Below are 17,596 nucleotides of genomic sequence, written 5' to 3'. Positions count from 1 at the left end.
ACCGTGTGACTGGGTGGGTTTCCTCTGGGTGCCCCCACGGTCCAGTGATGTACCTGTTGGTAGGTGAATTGGTCATTGTAAATTGTTCTCTGATTAAGCTAGGGTTAAATTGGTGGATTGCTGGGCGGCACAGCTAGAAGAATCAGAAGGGTTTCTCCATGCTGTATCTCAGTAAATAAATAAATAAAAACTTTGGCTTTTGAAGGCCAATGTGTCAAAACCTTCTTTCCGACCCTATCTACCTGTAACGATACTTTCAATAAATTATGAAGCTGTAATCCCAGATCCCTTTGCTCTGCCACACTCCTCAGTGCCCTATCATTCACTGTGTAAGACCTACCCTGGCTGGTCCCACCGAAGTGCAATACGTCACATCTGTCTACATTAAACTCCCTCTACCATTTTTCAGCTGTTCCGGATCCTGCTCCATGCTACAATATCCTTCCTCACTGTCACATAGTGATAAATTTAGTGTGGAAGTCTTGCCTTCAAAGATTCCACAAAATAGATTCATTGCTAAAATAAACTCAGTGCTATGAAAATGGTACGAGCTACAGAACACCTACAATCCACATTCAAACAGTAGAGGCAGAAGGGAAACAGTAAAAATACACGGAAGGTCAGTCAGCATCAGAAAGTAAAATGATATGTGGATATTTTGCACATGGAGCCTGATGGTCTGATGCTGAGGGGCCTGTTATGTATTGTTAACAAGTTGTACTTTTGTTTTAAATTAAGCATTAGTTGTACAGGATAAACAGTGTTAAAGTATATACAGAATGCTGACCTGTGTTGTAATGTCTGAAGGGGCCATCTGCATAAGCCATTCTGGACTGCGCTACCTCTTGGTCTGTGTACAAGTGAGAATAGATCATAAACAAATGTATCAATTTTCATGCTTCTTCTTAATTCCATTTCAGTTTCTGCTACCTAAAAGCATTGCCTCTTCCAGGTCTTGAAAAGATCCTGATCCCACCTTTTTCAACATTCACAGGAGCATTTTACTGCAGAAACTAATAGATAGAATTTGGGATTAAGTTTTGGCCCATTACCCTGGGTATACTGAAGCCAATTGCATTGGGAATCTTGCTGCTCTGACCAGGAGCAGATAATTCAACACCATCTCAAGTTACATCCTGATCTCATAATGAGTGAAAAGAAAATCAAGAGATGCAAGTAACTTTCCAATTCAATCTCTCCTACTGATTCAGATGAGCCTTTGAAGAATTTTAGTTTTCCCTACTGAAGCAGTGCGAGGGAAATAGGGACTGTTAATGAGGCAGTGCTGTTATTTAAAAAAAAGGATAGCTGGAGAAACTACCTGTGTTATACACAGTAATTGGCAAGTTACTGAAATTAATTCTGAGGGACAATCTAAACACTCATTTAGGAACAATCAGCATGGATTTGTTAAGGGAAGGTTGAGTCTGACTGATGATGGATTTTTTTGTGGAAGTAACAATGAGTGAGAATGAGGGTAGTGTCTTTGGTGTAGCCCTTCTGGACTTTAGCAAGACTTTTAATGAAGTTCTGTATTAATGGGATGGTCAAGAAAGTAAATTTCATTGGATCCAAACAAGATGATCAAATTGAATTCAAACAACAGGAATTCTGCAGATGCTGGAAATTCAAGCAACACACATCAAAGTTGCTGGTGAACGCAGCAGGCCAGGCAGCATCTCTAGGAAGAGGTACAGTCGACGTTTCAGGCCGAGACCCTTCGTCAGGACTAACTGAAGGAAGAGTGAGTAAGAGATTTGAAAGTGGGAGGGGGAGGGGGAGATTTTGGATGCGTTCACCAGCAACTTTGAAATTGAATTCAACATTGATTATTAGCAAGTAAGATTAGATGCCATTGTGAGTGGAAGGCTGCTACCTGTGGGATTCCATGTGAACCTGCATCTGGGACCTTGCTTTTTGTGATACATATTAATAGTCTGGATTTAAATTATGGGGGCATGGCAAGAGTTTCCGAGCTGATTGACGACTGAAAGACTGTTTGCTCAGTGGGGAGAGAGAATCTTTATACTCCATAAAGATAGAGATGGAGAGTTGGGCAGAAAAATGGAATATTGACATTAATCTAGAAAAGTGTGAGGTAGTACATGTGGGAAGGTACAACAAGGCAAGGAGACGTGCAATTAGTAGGAAGCTATTGACCAATGTGGAGGCACAAAAGCACCTTTGAGTGAATGTCCACAGATCCTGAACAATAGCTCAACATGATGGTTAACATAGAAACATAGAAAACGTACAGCACAATACAGGCTCTTGGGCCCACAATGCTGTGCCAAACATGTACTTACTTAGAAATTACCTAAGATTACCCATAACCCTCTATATTTCTAAGCTCCGTGCCCCTATCCAGGAGTCTCTTAAAAGACCCTATCGTATCCGCCTCCACCACCGTTGCCAGCAGCCCATTCCACACACTCACCACTCTCTGCATAAAAAACTTACCCCTGACATCTCCTCTGTACTGTACTTAATTCCAAGCACCTTAAAACTGTGCCCTCTCGTGTTAGCTATTTCAGCTCTGGGAAAAAGCCTCTGACTATCCACATGATCAACACCTCTCATCATCAATAGTTAAAAAGCAGGAAGGCTAATTTAGAGTTGTGTACAAAATTTATTGGAACACAGCTTGAGTACTGTACGCAGTTCAAGTCACTGAATTACAGAAAATACGTGTTTGCAGTAAGGAGACTTCAGAGAATATGTAAAAGGACACGGCTAGGTCTGGAAATAGCGGATATCAGCAAGATAGGTTAGCTAGGATTATTCTTTTCCTAACAGTTAAAGGAAGCTTTATTTCTCTATAAAATCTTGAGGAGGCTAAGAAATAGGAAGAATCATTCTCTGACGGCAGAAACGTCTTAGATTTAAAGTAATTAGTTGAAAGATTAGAGGGAATATAAGGAAATTTTTTTTCAGAAAAACACAGGGATCTGAAGCTCACTGCCTGAAAGGGTGGAAGAGTTAAAACCCTCAATACATTTAACCCTCAATACTTGGATGTGCACTTCAAATGCTGCCACCTGCTCAAGTAGCTAAAGTTGGAAGGAGAGAATAAGCTGGTACCTATCTATCAACTGGCACAGAAAACAAGGAGTGGATGACTAGTGTTGTAAATTTTCGATACAAGTGATTCCATATTCTCTGTTTTATCAACATTTTCCCAAAGAAGACAACAAGAATCTAAAAAAGTAACATTTTTGGAATGTTCCTAGGAGGTCAACACTTGAACTCAATTTTAAGCCCACTTTAGAAGAGCTTTTGGCAAATCTTCAATCGTTCATTTGCAAACACATCAAGGATGTAAATAAACAGGGTTGACATACAACTTCCCATTACTCACGGCCAAATTGGTAAAAGTCGTGCTTGGCTAATTTATTGTTTAACAAATAAGAAATAACAAGATTTACAAAATTGTCTTCATATAACCTATTTATGGGTCACCTTCTCTTTTTAAAAGTTAATTCTAAAGGGATTAATACAAAAAAAATTTTTGTTGGAATCACTGTTTAAGCAGAGATGGTATTTTTGAAAATAATATTACATGGGTTCCTGTTTAAAATGTGATTGTAGCACTTTTATAAATTGCAAGAGAAAAGTATGCAGCGAATGCAGTACAAACCCTTTGGAGCATTGATGTACAGAGAGATCTTGGGGTCCATATCTCCCTGCAGGTGGCAACTCAAGGCATATGGCACACTTGCCTTCGCCAATCAGGGCAAAGTGAATAAAACATTGGGAAGTCCTTTGCTGGCTACAATGTGCTGGGGAATTAGCTAAGACGGTAGAGCACTTGCTTGGCATGCGAGACATAGTGGGGTCAATATTTGTACTCTCCATTCCTTTTTGCAGCAGCACAGCAGCATAGTGGTTTGCATAACACTCTTACAGTGCTAGGGGCTTGGGTTCAGTTCCACCACTATGTAATGAATTTGTACCTTCTCTTCGTGATCGCATGTGTTTCCTCTGGGTGCTGTGGTTTCCTCCCATACTCCAAGGACATATGGGTTAGTGGGTAAATGGGTCACATGGGAGTAATTGGGTGGTGCAGGCTTGTTGCCTGGGAGGGCCTGTTGCCATGCTATAGCTCCAAACAAATAAATAAACAACTGGTCAGACCACACTTGGAGTGTTGTGTGGATTTCTGGATGCTAGGAAGGAATGTCATGGTTATAGAGAGGGTACAGAAGAAATTCACAAGGAGCAAAAACCAAACCACTCAAAGAACTCAGTAGTCTAGAAGTGAAAGACTGGTAATGTTTTAGGACCAATAAAGAGTCTTGATCCAAACCATTGACTTCTCTTCACTTTCACAGATTCAGACTGACCTGTTGAGTTCTTCCAGCGATCTGTTTTTTGTTCCAGATTCCAACTCCTAGACTCTTTTGTCTCCAGGTTTACCAGGTTGTTGCCTGGACTGGAGTATATCAGCTATAAGGCGAGGTCAAATAAACTTTGATTGCTTTTCTCTGGAGCATCAGAGGCTGAGGAGTGATCTGATATAAGTATATATAATGATGAAAGACGTTGATAAGGTAAATAGTCAGAATCTTTATTTTTGCAGATTGGAATTATCAAATAATATAGGATATAGTTTTGAGGTGAAAGAGGAAAGGTTTAAAGGTGGTAAGTCTTTGGAACTCTCTGCCGGGGGATTGGTAGAAGCAGGTATACTGGCAACATTTAAGAGGCTTTTAGACAGACACACAATCATGCAGGTGACAGAGGGATATGGACCACGTACAGGCAGATGGGATTATTTTAGATTACCTTCATGTTGGTGCAGATGACCAGCCAAAGACCTGTTCCCATGGTGAACTATTCTGCGTTCTAATAATGATGAAGCCAGGTTTTTGAAGATAATTAGACTGAAAAAATTGGAATACTAAAAATCCAGAAGTTTCAATATCAGAAGCATGCATCCTGTCATTCACTAACAGAATAAAGACAAGTTATCTTGCCCATTTGCACTTTGGATAACCAACTGTGTGCTCCCAACATCTTCTATCATATCAGGCAATTTCATCTTAATTCTGTGAATATGAGCCTGTACATATTTGGGAGAAATTGAGGAGATTTAAGAAATGTGTGTGACAGGTAATATGATGGAATATGCTAAAGAAGAAACTTTATATATGTGATATTCTGTGTGAAAGTGAACAGTAAGAGAGAGAAAGGGTATTTCAGAGAGTGAGTAGAGGATAAATTGAGATCATATTAGAAAGGGAAATGAATGAGTTCAAGAATAAAACAGAAAGAATGAAGATGCTTGAAAGACAAAATGAAATATAACAGAATGAAACAGAACAAACAGTGTAATAAAAGAGCAGAAAAAGAAGAAAAAAATTCAACAATCCCTTTTTAGTACTAACTGTCAAAATCCTCTTTATAAAAACACAGGAAATATTTAATATCCACAAATAAAGGAAATAACAGTACACAAAATACAAAACACTCCTCATTGATTGCCAGTTTGGAATGTGGGCTCCATGTATTGTGAAACAGAAATATTATAATTATGTTTCAGTAATCACTAAGTAATTACTGAGAAACCTTGTCATCATTCATTGATAATTTACAAATCTATCAGCCACAATTTCCATGATACTATCAGGAAGCTGAGGAGAATGGCAAATAAATGTGTGTGCCAGAACAGGCAAGGTGGGGGCTGGTTTATCTGCATTGGAGAGAAAGCTCCAACAATTATTTATGATGCTTTAAAATACTGTTAACAACCAAAATTTCTTCTGAGCTGCGATGATCTTACTCTTAGCATCCAACAGATAAGTGTAGAGACTGACTTGCAGATCTCAAATCAAAACGACCCAGCTAGGCACAAGTTGCCTTCTGACTAGCAACAAATAAAATCTTCTGATGTGAACTAGGCTTGTGTGCAAACTTATTCCACACAACGACTAGACTCTTAACAGCATGAAGTGACAGAGATAATCTATTGGCTAAAAACTTTATTGCTATAAAATAATTTATAATCTATCTAATGTTAATAGAATATTATAAGTACTAAAGGTCCCTTAAGTACTACCTGAGCATTAATGTTCTGATATGGGTTTAAACTGCCCTTTGCATACCAGAAAGAAGTAGCTGTGTGAGCTACCTTAAAGCGTCTCATAAAATGAAATGTGTGTGGAGTGTGGGGACTGGCACAGGAGAAGGAGGTTCAGGAGTAATGAATGCCACACACCCATACTATCGGATGATTGAACAGTTGGTTGGTTTTTGGTGGTGTTTGGTGGTTGGAGGAATATTGGCTCCTACAGCAAAAAAAAATTCAGATCCCCTTCAAGTGATACCACAGGAACTTTAATATTCACGTTAAACACTGGACCTTAGGCTAAGAGGTCTTCACTCCAAATTTGGAAGTTCTTGCCAGGGCCTATATTTTGACTGGGAGACAGATAACCAATAACTGCCGCTTGCATCTTAATGCACATCTGAAATCATTCCCATCGTAAATATTCACTTTAAAAATGAAATTGGTTTGGTTGGTCCGGAAATAGAAAGGTCGAGGACAGAAGTACTTTGTAACAGATTTCAGTTAAAGTTATCGTTTTTTTAAGCTCAAATCTATCTATTAGTTCTTCATTTAAAAAAAACGATGAATGTTGGGACTCAGAAAAAGAGAAATGTTGAAAAAACACCTGAAATAAAAGTTGTATCTTTCTCTACAGCCCATCCAAATTTTTAAAAAAGTCTAAATAGAGCTTTTGAGAAATGGATGTTTCACTACATTCTAAGATCAAAGCACCTTTTACACCAATCAATTTCTGTTACTAATAAATTGGATCTAGCGAGATGTTAAGGATGTTTCATTTCTCCGGATGCTGACTAGCTGGACTGTAATACCGTACTGGTAACGATGTGTGTAAGTAGTTGTTTTGCCGGGGTTAAGGAGAAGTAATTACAGTACATATTGACCAATACTCCTCACGCTGTCTGATCTGTCTTTCCTCTGCTACGCTCAGTACAAGAATACATTCCCACCGATTCCTCCATCAGCGGTAGAGTTAGGCCTGAGTCGTCATTATATGTTAGAGCGCCTGTCACAAATTCTCCAAGCGCGCGTCGGCAACATTCGTTCTCACGTTGCCAAACCGTCGCAAGAAAGTTCCTCAAGCCCTCTCCCATCATTCGTCATAATACCGGCAGAAAACCACCAGAAACCATCTCTACATGTGGCCCCAGGGATTCCTTCAATTCTGCAACAGTCGATGGCGAGATGGTCTTGCAGAAACTTACTGTTGCCAGTCTAAAATCGGACAACCTCCAGAGGGCAAGTTGTACTCTGTGAAAAGTCCAAATCCAACTCATCCTATTATGAACAATGAAGGAAGCCATTCGACCTTTGGCCCACCCGATTCCCTAAGGTCCTTGTCCTGCCCTTCAACCCTACCTTCTTATTTTAAGTATCAGTTCCATTTCAAAGTTATTGTTGAATCACCCTTTACCACTTGAGGTAGTTTTTTTTCGTATGATCGTATCCTTGCTCACCCTCGCATCCCGACCTCTCCTCCCCTTTCCTTTTCTCTTCCACTTTGTGCTCAGGAGATCTATCAGGGCACCTTGTCAGGTTACGTTGTAAATATTCATTTTCAAATGGGCAACCATGACTTATTATTTACCTGCGCTTCAAAACTAGGTAACTCATTTCCCTCACTCATCTCCTCCTCGGTCTAACAACTCAAGCTTGCTGCTTCTTCCTCGGCAATTTCTCGCCTTCTGATCATGCACTTACCAAAGGGCATTATGTTTTCCTCCCATCCGAACACTTCCAACACAGAAATCTGTCGCAGGAGTGGAATACCCATAAATTAAGTCACATCATCCCAAAGCATGGCTACAGTGTGCACTGTGGGTACCGCCAGAAGTAATTGTCTCAGAAAAGGCCTGTAACTATCAAAACTCCCTTAAAATGTCTTTCATTAATCCCAGGAACAAACAAACGATCCCTTACAATTAGTAACCAATGTCATTTTAAATAAGCGAAGGTAAATATGTTGAAATGCCTTTCTTCGCACCTGTACAGAATATAGAAAATTATTACTAATTAATTTTAGTAAACTTAATCCTTTTATTATATATCAATTAACCACACACTCCTTAACATTCTGCATTAGAATGAAATGAAATAAATTATGCGCATCACCTGTCTGCGATATTCTTTCCCTCTTTCCCACCTCAACCACTGCCACTTTAAGACTAAAGGATCTCTCGCCGCGAGTTCAAACTCCACCGACCATTTGCAGTTTGATGCACTGTCCGAGAGACGCAGGGATTTAGAAGGGGATTACAGTGTGTGTGCGCGCGAGAGACGGAATCGCAGTCATATGCTTGCTCTGTACCAGCTCGGACAAACGGGCGATCGCAATCTCCCAAAGCAGATTAATTTAAATAAACACACGAGAAAATCTCAAACTTAATTCCTGCTTTAAAGCGAACAATTCTCCTTCTTCGCAAGAACACAGCAAGAATATCAGGGCGAAATAGTGAACGCGGACCACCAGATCGTCGGTTTTTAGAAGCACTCTACATCAAGGAATTGGACAAAAAGATCCACAAAGTCTCTGAAAAATAATCGACTTCTTTTCACGAAAATAACCATTTTTCATGAAAACACAAATACAATCAAACTCGATCTCCGTCACACATTTATACAATGGGTTTGTAATTATAAATTATGTAAACTTTGTCTAAACTTATAGAAATGTTTTTCTCAATGTTCCCTGCTTCTTATTATAATTTTTTATAAAATTTACCAAAAATGTTCACGGGATATTTTGTGCTTTAAAATATATATTCAGTGCTACAAAACTACAGAAGTGCGCACAAATACTTCTATCGAGTTGCGCGCACAGTTGAATGAATGAAGTCAGGCAAATATTCAGCTCCAGACTATTCTGAAAATGTTTTGTTATATTTTAAACAGTCATCAGAATCACGCATTGTGCAGAACACCCAGAATAGGCTGCTCGCGTCCTACCTACGACCCTGTAACCCTTTGTGCCTTACTTTTGTCGTCTCGTTTTCCCGCAGATCACTGCCATTTTCGACATGAATAAATAACTGATCGATGTTTATTAGGTTATTTTTTGCAAATCCGAGGAGCGTCCCCATTTTCTTTTTACCTTCAAAAAAGCGCTGTAAAGCTTCAGTCTCGTCAACCACTTCCATTTCTCTATCAGCTAACGACTCCTCCCCGACACATCCATGTAAAGAGTTCGCTCGCTTCTAGAACTTCAAAACATCAGGGAATTCCCACAACAACAAGTGACACAAGCGAAGATTGGCCGAGAAGGGGAAAAGTCTGGAGCCCCTGCCAGCGAATCCGCGATCTCGCACCTCCTCAGTGTACCTGCGGGAGGTCAGTTTCACGACTCAGTGTCGTGCTGCCAACTCCTCTGATTAGTTTCAAACCAAACCTTATCTTTATTTTGATTTGGCTAAAACTTCAGCACCGAAAACGTAGGGATTTGTACCTCTCACTTCTTCATGAGTTCAAGAGGATAAAGAGAAACGTTTCTCCTTTAATAAAACAAACGTACGAAAGCCAGGATTCCCGGTTCAGATTCCTTCCCCTCTTGCTTCCCCAGCCCACCCTCCCCGTCCGATGGGATTTTTTTCTCTCTCTCTCTCTCTCCACTTATCGCTCTGCTGCCCGATATGATGTCAGCTGGAGCATAACGTCACTCATTCGTCGACGAGCTTCACAGTAAACTGCGAAGGAGCAATTACTTTACCGGGAAATGCTGGGCGCAGAAAGTTGGGGGGGATTAGCTTTGCGGTGTTTGTCCAAAATGAGTCAAAGGTCATTTCGTTTGTTGAAGAAAGCCTCAGGTCAGACGGGTGATGGATTTCTCAAACCTGTAACCTCTGAAGCACTTCCTTGTTGATCCAGTTTCTTCGGTAGACAAAGACTGGTGCTCCTCGCCACTTTTAGCGCCCTATATAGCTCACCTACATAGTCTTACTTTATATATTTTTTATGTTAGTCATCTATCTATTTATTTGGTCAGGTGTCTTACAATGAAGCACAATGGGCTACAATACCAGTTGAAAGAGCAAATTGATGATATTTTGAAATCACAATGTAATTCGTGTGGTTCTGCTTTTTTCTTAGATCTCAGAACTCCTCTCCTGTCTCAACTGTCCCTCAGCATAAAATTTATAAACATTGTAATGGAGTCCTCAAAGTAATAGTGCATAACTTCCTTTCCTCTTTACTGTTATCAGCCTTACCTATCCTGGACCAGAGGTTCAGTCAATCATTGCAATTTCCCTAAAAAAATATTGATCTTTTTTCAGTAGTATGCACACATAATGGAACAATCAAACTAAACAAATTGAATGAAGATCACTTGTATAATTCCTTCAATATAGGAAATATCAAGAGTACAAGTTGAAAGAAATATTTTTGCATTAATTATGATGAATTACTTTAAGAACTTATTCTTGCCCTATCCCCGATACCTTCCCAAATTCCACACTATCCTTACCCCCACTCTCACCTGTTCATCCCTACAGATCTAATCCCTCTCCTTTTCCTAACCACTAGGAAGTGTACTTGTACTCTGAAGGCCTAAACCAGCTTCCTTCAGAGCATGTTTCTAAACCTGTGTGCTTGACTAAATATTTATTCACCACTTCAATTAAATTCTGTTTGGCTTCCAGTTAATTTTTGTCTAATTATTTATCTGTGAATTGTCTTTTAATGCAAGAAGTTCTACTTATATGTATGTCTAAGTTACTGAATAAATATACAGTATTCCCTTTAACTTCACATGTACAATATTAATGAGTTGAAAATAATTAAATATTTCTATGAAATTAAGAAATAAGATATTGCCTTTCTTCCCCTAAACATAAGTGTGACAAAATGTTTGAGGTTCATTTTCAATCTTTATTACCTTTGTGATAAAATCTACTCAGACATTATTAACATTTCAATCTATTGTCACCTACTTTGTTCACAGCAAGATACTGAATCTAGAATCAGTTCCCATTGAAACAAAGCACTATCTATTGAATTGATTCCTTTAAAGTGGAACTTGTTCAACACAGAGAAAGATTGATATAGATAAACACCAATGGCCAAGTTTGTCTTTAAGAACAATTTTTAATTACTGGAAGAGAAACTGTTGAATATTCTGGTCAACCTTCCTAGAGGACCACAACCTTGCATACCTCAATGACCCAGAGAGCTATGTTGGCTGGGGTCAGGGCTTTATGCTTTGGCTCTCGGTAGGGTCACCCATGCCAAACAGGTTTAAGGGTTGGAGGTCAGACTAAGAGTGTTCCACCGGTCCTCCAAGTTTGGGAGTTCAGCTCGGAGCTAACAAGACCTAACTAGTAACACAAAACTGTAACAGAAACAGCAATGAATAATTCTTCTTCAAAGTGCAATGGTATTCCGGAGTCTTCACCCTGGACTTGCGTGACTGGCAGTAGTGAAAACCAAGAGGAAGCTACTGTCACGATGAATGAAGCCTTGAACACCAGCAGAGGTGGAAAACCTTCATTACTGCCCTAAATGGCAGCAGCATAATGTTCAGTAACAAGTAAGTATTATGGTCAATTAACTGGATAAATGCCCTGGAGTTTTGTTTAATTTGAAAAGAGAGCAGAAAACCTTGCTGTGCTTAATTGTCTAACCTCAGAGGCAAGATAATTGATGTAGCTTAGACAGATTTGAACAAAGTTATGTGGAAGAATTAGGTAGACAAAGAATCATAAATAAAAGATACTGTGGAAGATAACAGATACTCTTAAAATATTTTCCTTAGGAATTACTCCTCTGTTGATTCCTGTGCTTAGGTGGCAGAGGATGGCTGTTTGAACATCATGGACCAAACATCTTCACTCAAGTTCCCAGGATAGACTTACTTATTTATGTTGGTTCTGAGCAATGTCATGCCAGAAGATAATAAGAACTTCTTTTATCACCCTGGAGTGGTCACAGACGTAAATGCTGTGTCGGAATTTCGGAATAAGAACTTACCCTTTTACGCTCAGAATCTGAGAAATTCCCTTGACTTCCATGTTGTAACAAAGATTTGTGTTTATCTGGTTCTCATCTGAGCTCTTACTATATTACTCCATCTGGTGGTTCCCTGTTTCTTTGCCTGGAACTTTGCTGCTGGGCTATTTTCAAAGAAATTCGGCTTTTCTTCTTGAATGTATTGATGAACACTTTTCAGTTAATTTCAACCATTATTATATTACCTTTATTGAGCCTTTATTTTTAAAAAAAAATCTCTTTACCTTTCCTGAGCTAGGAGATTGTTTTTAAACCAGCATAGTTCCATGTACACAAAACTTCTGGTCCCTTATTCAAACAATAATGATTTTCATGAATATTAATCACTGGCAGATGTTTAGTTATATGCACGTTATGCAGTGCCTCATCTTGTTGCCCCGCTATGAAGTTCTGGTAAAGATTTGCGGTTATCAGTACAGTCTATTTTCACATCTGTAACTAAGGAGCAGAAAAGCCAATTGTATCTTCATGAGCAGATGAAATCAAGTGACTCCCGGTCTGCATTACTCTGGGCAGGATATTTACCAGTTGAACCAATGGGAAAATTCAGTAATGATTTGTGTGAGTTCTTAGTTCCAATGTAAAGCTGAGACATTTATAGTCAAATTACCTGAAAGACCACTGTCATGATTCATGCTGATGATTTCTTTCTTTGTTTTCTTCTCATCACAATACATTGCATTTTCCTTTAATGAACCATAGTCCCTATAAAGTAAAATTTATAGTTTGAAGCATGTCATGCTTGGGAACACTGTACCAAAGCTAACAATACTGCTGTTAAACTATGCACTGAATGTCGTCAGGAATTCGTTTTGTTAAGTTCTGTGCATATGCCAAGGTTTTACTGATTGCTCTACATTTATTGTTTTCCATGAGGCAATCTGAGCTGCTTTCTTGAAGATGCTCCTGCAGGGCTATTGAGTAGGCAGATGCAGGATCTTCATCAAACCCTAATGATGAAAATCCTAGGGCTTCCTACTCAGTAACCCTATTGCCCTATTAGAAAATAAAGGTTGAAAGCATAAGAGCTATTTTTGAAAGAAACTTTGGTATGTGGCTGCAATGCATTTTATAGATGGTGCACACTGCAGTGCTAATGGAGAAAATTAGTATTTAAGGAAATGGTTTGTGTTTTGATCAAGCAGGTGGCTTTTCCCTGAATGTCATGGAGCTTCTTGAGTGTTGTTGGTCTTGTATTTATTCAGGCAAGTGCAAGATATCCATCACACTCCTGAATTGTTCCTTGTGGAGAAAACAAAGATTGTAGGATGCAAACACGAGGAAATCTACAGATGTTGGAATTTCAAGCAACACACATAAAAGTTGCTGGTGAACGCAGCTGGCCAGGCAGCATCTCTAGGAAGAGGTACAGTTGATGTTTCGGGCCGAGACCCTTCGTCAGGGCTAACTGAAAGAAGAGCTAGTAAGAGATTTGAAAGTGGGAGGGGGAGGGGGAGATCCAAAATGATAGGAGACGACAGGAGGGGGAAGGTTGGAGCCAAGAGCTGGACAGGTGATTGGCAAAAGGGATATGAGAGGATCATGGGACAGGAGGCCCAGGGAGAAAGAAAAGGGGGCGGGGAGCCCAGAGGATGGGCAAGGGGTATAGTAAAAGGGACAGAGGGAGAAAAAGGAGAAAGAGAAAGAATGTGCGTATATAAATAAATAACGGATAGGGTATGGGGGGCGGGATGTGGGGCATTAGCGGAAGTTTGAGAAGTCAATGTTCATGCCATCAGGTTGGAGGCTACCCAGACGGAATATAAGGTATTGTTCCTCCAACCTGAGTGTGGCTTCATCTTGACAGTAGAGGAGGCCGTGGATAGACATATCAGAATGGGAATGGGACGTGGAATTAAAATGTGTGGCCACTGGGAGGTCCTGCTTTCTCTGGCGGACAGAGCGTAGGTGTTCAGCGAAACGATCTCCCAGTCTGCGTCGGGTCTCGCCAATATATAAAAGGCCGCATCGGGAGCACCGGACGCAGTATATCACCCCAGCCGACTCACAGGTGAAGTGTCGCCTCACCTGGAAGGACTGTCTGGGGCCCTGGGGTGGTGAGGGAGGAAGTGTAAGGGCATGTCTAGCACTTGTTCTGCTTACAAGGATAAGTGCCAGGAGGGAGATCAGTGGGGAGGGATGGGGAGGACGAATGGACAAGGGAGTCGCGTAGGGAGCGATCCCTGTGGAAAGTGGGGGGGGGGAGGAAAAGGTGTGCTTAGTGGTGGATCCCGTTGGAGGTGGCGGAAGTTACGGAGAATTATATGTAGGAGCCAGGAGATGAATCAGTTATCAAATGTGCGGTAGGTAATTTGCAGGCTGTAGAAAAAGCATGGTTCGGTGAGACTGACAGAATATTCTACTTGGAGCCAACAAAGTCTTGATAGACCAAATTTGTAATGTCATGATTCCATGACAATTAAAACGTAGAGTGAGTGGGAACAGAGGAATTGCTTTAAAAAATAGGATGAGTGCTGAGACATGTAAAGGGGATCCTGTTGACACCACTGATAGACAATATAAATGCAGTTTGGGAAAATACAGCATTTTTACAAGAGACAGGGTGAGAACAGGTATAGTCAAGATAACTGTGAGAATTGATAGTGTTTTGAAAGATGTCGGTCGGCAGTTTAGGAAATATATCAATGTCCAAACTGCAAAAATAACTTTAACAAGCAAGAAAGCCAATCTTTGTTTCCTGATTTTATCTGAAAACCTGACCCTTACCTAAAGAGTCAACCAGTCCTAGATCTGTAAGTATCAACCAATATGTATTGGATCAAGGCATTCTGACTCAGAACATATATTGTTCACAAGGGACAAATGACACAAGTTAAGAACCAAATACTATGGAAAGATCCCCAAGTGGAGCATGGATTTTACCTTCTGTTTCCTACATTAATTCTCATCTGTTCAGTACACTGATGGTGGTATTTTGTCCTTCTACACACACTGTGAGAGATCACAGCTTCTGTGTATTGCGCAACTTTGTGCAAGATGGTTAGAAGAAACTTTGCTTTAGTAAGTTGCTTTGCACTGTTATCCCTTACGCTCACGAGCCATACCCCTATCACATTGCATAGGAGCCCCTTCACTGTCCTGACTTCTCCATAATTTCCCCACCTTTCCTAATTCCCCTGCTTCCTTTTTGTTCAGAATCAGAATCAGGTCTAATATCACTGGCCTCTGCCATGAAATATGTTGTTTTGCAGCAGCAGTACATTGTAATGAATAATAATAAAACTATAAATTACAATGTATTAAATTAAATAAGTAGTGCCAAAAGGGAGGAAAAGTATACTGAGGTATTGTTCACAGGTTGATTGTTAATTCAGAAATCTGATGATGGTGGGGGCGGGGAGGGGGGGCAGGCGATGAATCTGTTCCTGAAATGTTGAGTGCATTTCCTCCTCCTTAATGGTAACAATGACAATAGGGCACATCCTGGGTGATGTCTTGGATTCCCAGTTTCTTTTCTGTTTCCTTCCTTGTTTCTTTCACCTCCATGCCAAGGTCATGAGTTGCCATGGGAAGTACTGTTTAATGGCACAAGCCACCTCTCAGCAATACTGCTTGCGAAAGATATTTAAAGCAAAGATATCCCAATTTAGTGACTATTTTGCCTCCCACTTTGCCATTGGAGTAAAACTTAGCGCAAATGCGTGGATCCATTTCCTAGGCTGAGCCGCTTTAAATATCTGTAAACCGTCCTACTTACGGAAGCAACGTTTCTTCTAACCTTCAGCTCATTTGAGGATCTTTCAATTTGCACTTGATCCCCAGTTCCTTGTTTACTCTCCAATAATTTGTTTCCACTTACATTACCCTTGCACCTCAGAGCTTTAAATAACCAGTTGACCTTGGTTAATCTTTTTAAACCAATTCAAACAAGCTCAGATTGAATCACAATCCACAATATAAAACTCTGTTCTTACAGTCTTTCCTTTGAGGATTTTCTATTTTTCATCCCCCTTTTTTATGTTTGCTTCCAAATTATACACAACAGTTGCAATTGTCCCTGCTGGTTGAATTCTGGCCTGAGTTTGCCACATAAACTTGGTGGTTTCCCTATTATCCAAGGTCATGTTGATTTGCAATTTTTTTTAAAGCAGAATGTGAGCAAAGTTCTTGTTTATGTTATAGAGAACATTAGCATAGGCTGGAAAATGTCTTAGAATAAAAAGCTCTTGGAATGAAAGTCTCTAGGATTAATAAATGATTTTAGAAAGAAAAAAATGCTATAACGAATGTAATTCAACTCTCCACCATCACCACCACTCGGCATTCTCCCACAGCTATCCCAAGATTGACTGAATCAGGAAAGGTTACCTTTTAACATCCACCAGCATCCCTAGAAGGCAGCATTGCTATTGGATGTCTGATGTAGTCCTCTGATTAGGGAATTTTGAGCAGTCTTTACCACAGCCGGGTCAGATTGACAACCAGATAATAAAGGAGTCAGTCTCACTGTTAGAATTACCATGCTAGCAATCTTTGGGTTCTTTGAACCAGTACTTGGTATTTAATTGACTACCTTCATTGCACTTTCTCTGTAACTGTAACACTATATTCTGAATGCTGTGATTGTTTTTCCTTTCGAACTACCTCAACATGCCTATGTTTGGAATAACCTCTCTGGATGGCGTGCAAAATACAGAATTCCTAGCATTCATTACCCTTTTCATGAATAACTTTCTTCTTAACTCTCCTCTGACTGGACATCCTCCAAAGCTGAGCCTGTGACTTTTGGTTCTAGACACCACAGGACAAAAATCCTTGCACTTTCCTTGCCTGTCCTCGTGAGAATTGTGTATGTTTCAATTCATTCTTCTAAACTCAAGAGAGTTTAAACTAAGTCTTACACACAAAATGCTGGAGGATCTCAGTAGCCCAGGCAGCATCTATGGAAAAGAGTAAACAGCCTTCATCAGGACTGGAAAAAGAGATGGGTGTATTACTTTGATTTCCAGCACCTGCAGATTTTCTCTTGTTTGTGGCCACCCATTTCAGTTCTGACATGTCAATCCATGGCCTCCTTTACTGCTGAGATGAGGCCACGCTCAGGTTGGAGGAACAACAGCTTCTATTCCATCTAGGTAGCTTCCAACCTGATGGCATGAACATTGATTTCTCAAACTTCTGGTAGTGCTCCCGCCCTTCACCGTCCCCAATTCCCTCTCTCACCTTATCCCCTTACTTGTCCATCACCTCCCTTTGATGCTCCTACCCCTTTTCTTTCTTCCATGGCCTTCTGTCCTCTCCTATCAGATTCCCCGTTCTCCAGCCCTGTATCTCTCTCACCGATCAACTTCCCTGCTCTTTACTTCACCTCTTCCCCCAACCCCAGTTTCACCTATCGCCTTGTGTTTCTTCCTCCCCTCCCCCACCTTCTAACTCTGACTCCTCATCTTTTGTTCTGCAGTCCTGATGAAGGGTCTCGGCCCAAAATGTTGGCTATGCTGTTTTCCTTAGATGCTGCCTGGCCTGCTGAGATCCCCCAGCATTTTGTGTGTGTTGCTTGGATTTCCA

At 40.3% G+C, this 17,596-nt stretch overlaps 1 protein-coding gene across 6 annotated transcripts in view; it reads right to left on the bottom strand.

Moving 5' to 3' along the window:
• The window catches only part of myrf (myelin regulatory factor), a 283,101-nt gene extending 273,498 nt beyond the window's left edge, over positions 1–9,603 (bottom strand). For 4 of the 6 annotated variants that reach the window (XM_072272390.1, XM_072272396.1, XM_072272391.1 and 1 more), the window contains exons 1-2: positions 9,159–9,603; positions 788–850 (exon numbers count right to left, since the gene is read on the bottom strand). In XM_072272390.1, coding sequence (XP_072128491.1) covers positions 788–850; positions 9,159–9,204 — 109 coding nt within the window. In that variant the 5' untranslated portion in view covers positions 9,205–9,603. Of the gene's footprint in view, positions 1–787; positions 851–9,158 lie in introns of those variants that run through there. The other 2 variants (XM_072272392.1, XM_072272393.1) reach the window with 2 other exon arrangements.
• Positions 9,604–17,596: the final 7,993 nt, after the last annotated feature.

Source organism: Mobula birostris, chromosome 11 (assembly GCF_030028105.1).
Source record: "Mobula birostris isolate sMobBir1 chromosome 11, sMobBir1.hap1, whole genome shotgun sequence".
Taxonomy (NCBI): domain Eukaryota; kingdom Metazoa; phylum Chordata; class Chondrichthyes; order Myliobatiformes; family Myliobatidae; genus Mobula; species Mobula birostris.
The sequence above is the reverse complement of the archived record's forward strand: the minus strand, read 5'-3'. Positions and strand labels throughout refer to the sequence as shown.